The 3,882-nt window shown below is 39.9% G+C and overlaps 1 protein-coding gene across 2 annotated transcripts; it reads right to left on the bottom strand.

Moving 5' to 3' along the window:
* Nucleotides 1-1,132: 1,132 nt before the first annotated feature.
* Nucleotides 1,133-3,646, bottom strand: LOC125614827 (von Willebrand factor A domain-containing protein 5A-like). Of its 2 annotated transcripts, none has more exons than XM_048797708.1 (3): nt 3,529-3,646; nt 2,815-2,959; nt 1,133-1,291 (listed from the first exon to the last, which is right to left on the bottom strand). In XM_048797708.1, exons 1-3 carry the CDS (start codon nt 3,582-3,584, stop codon nt 1,196-1,198), a joined length of 297 nt encoding a protein of 98 aa, XP_048653665.1. In that variant the 5' UTR covers nt 3,585-3,646; the 3' UTR covers nt 1,133-1,195. The 2 variants fall into 2 exon arrangements, with proteins under 2 accessions (XP_048653665.1, XP_048653666.1); XM_048797709.1 differs by lacking the exon at nt 1,133-1,291 and adding an exon at nt 2,044-2,439.
* Nucleotides 3,647-3,882: the final 236 nt, after the last annotated feature.

The raw sequence follows: 3,882 nt of genomic DNA, 5'->3' as shown, positions 1-3,882 counted from the left end.
GAGGAAGATGGTGGGTTGGCTCTCCCTGGGATTTGCAGTCTTGCTGAAATGTAAATCTACTTACCAACTTTATTGAAATTGTCAGGGCTGTTGCTAATCTGCCTCACCTGCATTTTACCAATGAGCAGGGCATATATGATTAACCTCTGATCTTTAAACATGGCAGTTGGTTCCGGGGAAAGAATGGTAGCAGGCACACCAAGAGGCAAATTCCAGTTCAGAGAGATATTGCATGTAGCAGGCTGTAGAGAGTGCTTCAGGGACCTAATAGCCTGATGGTGGAAAGGGAACCAAATAGGCAGAAACAAATAAGGATGAGAAGGATACCCACAATTAACTGAATGTTTATTATGTATCAGGTGCTGTGTGACATAACACATGTTATGCCTAATTATTAATACTATCTTGGGATGTGGGTATTCTCTCTTTTGCTTTACACATGAGAAAGCAAAGGTTGAGAGATTTAATAGCATAAATGTGAATGAAGATATACTAGGGGAAGTTGATATCCAGATAATGGAACTAAAGAAGACAGAGCAGCAACTGGGAAAGAAGAGTTTAGAACTGGGTGCAGTGGTGCACACCTGTAATCCCAGGAGCTCAGGAGGCTTAGGCAGGAGGATTGCAAATTCAAAGTCATATTCAGCAAAAAGCAAGGTGCTGAGAAACTCAGTGAGACCCTGTCTCTAACTAAAATACAAAATAGAGCTGGGTATGTGGCTTAGTGATTGAGAGACACTGAGTTCAATCACCAGTACCAAAAAAAAAATAAAGAAAAAGAAAAGAGGAGTTTAGAAATAGAACCAGAGATATCTCCTTGTGTGCATTGATAAGGGACCATCAATTTTCCACTAAAAGAGGTCCTGAAGCACAGGTCTGGAGTCTCAAACATGATAGCCAAAGCTCTTAGTTTCTCTGAATTTGTTCTCAAATACAAAAGACTTAACCTCTTTTAAATTTTTATTTCTGGTCTTCCAACTAATTAGGCCATATTCCAGATGTACAGTGGACACATTTGTATGAGACCACATGTAGCTCTGCTAAGGACAAAGCCCAGGCCTTTGGGAAAACGCACACTGCAGGCACGTTGGGCTCCTGCCCTTACAGCAGTGTCCCCTACCCTGCTGTGTACTTGGTCTGGAGTGCCCATCTCTGGACACAGGGCTTTTCCCTCAGTTTGAACTGCATCCTGTCCTTACCTGTGATGAACTCTGAAGTGCTCCCTGTCACCTGGGCAATGCTTTTTATTAAGCTGGTGGAAATTCCTTCTCCAATGCCAAATGAGAAACATCTGCAATTATAAATAAATGGAGGTAGACATGGGCACTCAAGAGTGGACTTACACAATTAACAAGGAATGGTGACAACTACAGGATAAGTTAATCTACTTCCCTGATGAGAACTGTAATAGAAGCCATTCACTGAACATGTTGTATATTCAGGGAACTTTAAAATAACCTGAAATTAGTAGTAGAATTTAATAATGCTGAATCTCTGGCATCAGGTTTCTCTTCCATTTCCCACATAAAGAACTGGGTACCTGAAAACTTAACAAATCTATCCACATTCATTTCCCAACCAAATGGCCAACATGGCACTAAGCATTATGCTGAGCAGAGCATTACTCTGACAAGGGAAAGAAAATATATAAACTTTTTCTGTGTACCTTCCTGGTACTATTATGGTATAGGATCTGTCCAGGAAGGCCATTCTTAATATGTGGCCTTCTGATTTTCCGTTGAAAAGATCTTACTGTGTCCTAGTTTGTGTGCACCAAAACAAACTGAACCTGTCTGATTTCCCAAATAAATGTATCTATGAACAGAGAATGCCTTGGTAATACTAATATAAACAGCAGGAAAAATAGTTTCCATTGTAAATTAATACTATGGATTTAGATTTACATAACAAGTCTTTTTTCATTTGGGTCAGTGTGAGTCATCATCCTCAAAACTAGTGACATCACATTAGGTTGAATGCAATTAATTTGGTATCATTCTCTCTGAAGGCCAAATTCTTCCAGCGTCTTGATATCCTCACTGCTACTTTTCCAACATGAACTTTGAACTGTCCCCTATGCTATATATATAGTGCTTACATGCATAGTTTTTCATTATTTGCATGTATGAAATAAAAATTTAAATGTTTTTACTGATCAGAAATCTCTACATAGAACTCACTAAAATTTTCTGTGTAGATGAATATAAGATAATAATTATAGTAATAGTAAAAATTTATACAATACATATTTTGTGTTGAGGACAATTCCTGATGTAAACACTGGTATCATGAGGCTGTAGGTTGCAAGTGGCACCATTAGGGTCTGGTCACCCCAGCAAAAATCACATTCAGATTGTTCCTATGTTTCTCGTGGTTAAACTGAACTTTTTAAATTACACTAAATGTTTCAGCAACTTCTCCATCTGTGAAGACAAAAAGCTGTATAAAGAAAGAAAATACACATTAAACTTTAAACTCATCGTAAGGTATCAGAATTTGCTCTTGAAAACTCTAATTGTTTCATTCCAGAGACTCCAGGGCTCTTCAAACAGACATGCACTTCCCCTGGCACTGCACAGCGTCCTCACAGGTCTGTTTGCAACTCTGGGGATTTTCAGCACCTCCACACACTGACTTTGTCAGAAGCTTTTGGGCAATCCACAAAGGCAGTTCCCCTGTCCATCAGATTGAGTTAAGTATTATAAAATAGAGTCTTCCAATTATACATCACATTTTAAAACTCCTGCAGTGAAGCTCAGGGATTGATTTTTTCATTTCCCTGCGTCCTTCTGTTAAGTCTGTTCCAATTCCTACCCGTAGGGGGTGACCAGTGATGGAGGGCTTCCTGTAAATGTTCTGAAGTGGTGCCAAGATTTCAGTGCCCCCTAGGTCCTTGCTCATGAGCTTAATTCTCTTCACCACCTCCTCCATTGTTTTCTGAGTAGAGTTCACACTCTTCCTGAAAGAGACAAATACAGGGATAGAACAGAAGTTGGACATTGCACATAGTTGAGAAATCCAAATCAAATAGTAATCCCACCTGAAATCCCCAAAGCATAGATGAATTCTCCAGTAATATCTTTAACAATCTAATCCCTTTCTTTAAAGGATTAATTTTCTGGTCTTTACAGAAACTTATGGAAAGAATTTCTCATAGGAAGATCCAAATTGATAGTTGTTGAAATAGCAGCCTATAGGCAAACTCTTGAGCAGCAGAATCAGTGTTTCCTGAAGGGTAGAGAGGGTAAGGATAGAGTGAGAGGACCTTCTCAGACCCTGCCAAGCCAACTCTTGGGGCTGTAGCCTGTCGGCTTGGTTTCATGCCACATTACCTTCCAAGGCCTCAGAGTGGTCGTACTAGCTGCTGCTCAGGTGGAGAATAGACCTACACCTCCAAATGCACCCCACTTTAACTCCTCAGATTCATCCTCACTTGTCTACCTGACTCAGAAGAAGAAACTAGATTTACTTGGGCTGCCTCTATGCGTGACTGAGACTGGTTCTGGTTATTCATGGGGCACCACATACTTCCTGAGCAGTCCATAAGGAAGACAAATTCTCCACAGGTCACACAGATGCCTCATCTTCAGGAATGTCTGGATAGAAACTCACCATGACAGAAGGATCTCCCTATACAAAATGGATAAAGATCCTGCGAGAAAAAAGGGCAAGAATCTTAAAGCATCCAGGAATCAATTATAGTGAACTCAATAATGAACAGAAAAATCTCAAATCTAAATTTCTGTGTTTGATTCTTATGCAGTATTAGCTAATAAAGGGCTTTGGCATGTGAGGCATAAAAAAGTAAGGGAAGAATAATCAACCCTTTAAACAGTGTCCCTGGAAGCTATTTTCCTGGAAGCTTAGCAAATGAGTGAGACA

The sequence above is a fragment of the Marmota marmota genome, unplaced genomic scaffold (assembly GCF_001458135.2).
Source record: "Marmota marmota marmota unplaced genomic scaffold, marMar, whole genome shotgun sequence".
Lineage (NCBI taxonomy): Eukaryota > Metazoa > Chordata > Mammalia > Rodentia > Sciuridae > Marmota > Marmota marmota.
This window is presented reverse-complemented; position numbering and strand designations above follow the sequence as displayed.

What these genes read in the sequence shown, in the direction of transcription:
- LOC125614827 (XM_048797708.1), bottom strand. Translation starts at nt 3,584, where the DNA reads ATGAGGCATCTGTGTGACCTGTGGAGAATTTGTCTTCCTTATGGACTG. An exon ending in CCTTATGGACTGCTCAGGAA is followed by an intron (nt 2,960 to 3,528) that starts GTATGTGGTGCC and finishes TGTCTCTTTCAG; the next exon opens with GAAGAGTGTGAACTCTACTC. An exon ending in TCACTGGTCACCCCCTACGG is followed by an intron (nt 1,292 to 2,814) that starts GTAGGAATTGGA and finishes TTATAATTGCAG; the next exon opens with ATGTTTCTCATTTGGCATTG.